This window comes from Helobdella robusta, assembly GCF_000326865.2.
Source record: "Helobdella robusta unplaced genomic scaffold HELROscaffold_1781, whole genome shotgun sequence".
Classification (NCBI taxonomy): Eukaryota; Metazoa; Annelida; class Clitellata; order Rhynchobdellida; family Glossiphoniidae; genus Helobdella; species Helobdella robusta.
Window position 1 is genome coordinate 1 of NW_008703974.1, and position 499 is coordinate 499.

At 42.3% G+C, this 499-nt stretch overlaps 1 protein-coding gene across 1 annotated transcript in view; it reads right to left on the reverse strand.

Annotated features, from left to right (window-relative positions):
* Positions 1–121: 121 nt before the first annotated feature.
* The window catches only part of HELRODRAFT_184656 (hypothetical protein), a gene marked incomplete at both ends in the record, with an annotated part of 2,866 nt that continues 2,488 nt past the window's right edge, over positions 122–499 (reverse strand). Inside the window, one exon of the mRNA XM_009016216.1 lies at positions 122–446. Within this exon, the coding sequence (XP_009014464.1) occupies positions 122–446 (325 nt within the window). The remainder of the gene's footprint in view (positions 447–499) is intronic.

Below are 499 nucleotides of genomic sequence, written 5' to 3' on the forward strand. Positions count from 1 at the left end.
TTTGTCAACCTCATCCGATGAACAAATGCAGTTCTTGAGTTGCTGCATTATATTATGAGGGTGGTCTTCGTTGAAAATGTGTCTGAACAAGTAGTAATAATTGAGTCCAGGTTCCATTGTTTTAACGGCTGAACAGCAAGGACTCATGAGATGTGCATATGACCTCAATTGAACAAGCAGACGTATATCGGTTAACTTGTGTAGTGTTGCTTCTGGGAAAGGTCGCTGAACATAGTGTTGATTCGTTGTAAGCATCGCTGAAAAAGTTGCTCAAATCAGCTGCAGGTTCCTCAAGTGGTGTTGAAGTCGGCTGTTGTGGTGTGGTGTCGCTGGTGAGGTCGATGCTATGATCCACAGAATAACAGTTTGTTGTAATGATTGCAAATGATTGCTCTGCGCAGTGCTGATCAGCTTCTTCTCTTTCATGCATGTCGTCAATATGGTGTCTGATGTTTTCAATTATTTCCGAGTTGTGTGATGTTGATGTGTGCATCGATGT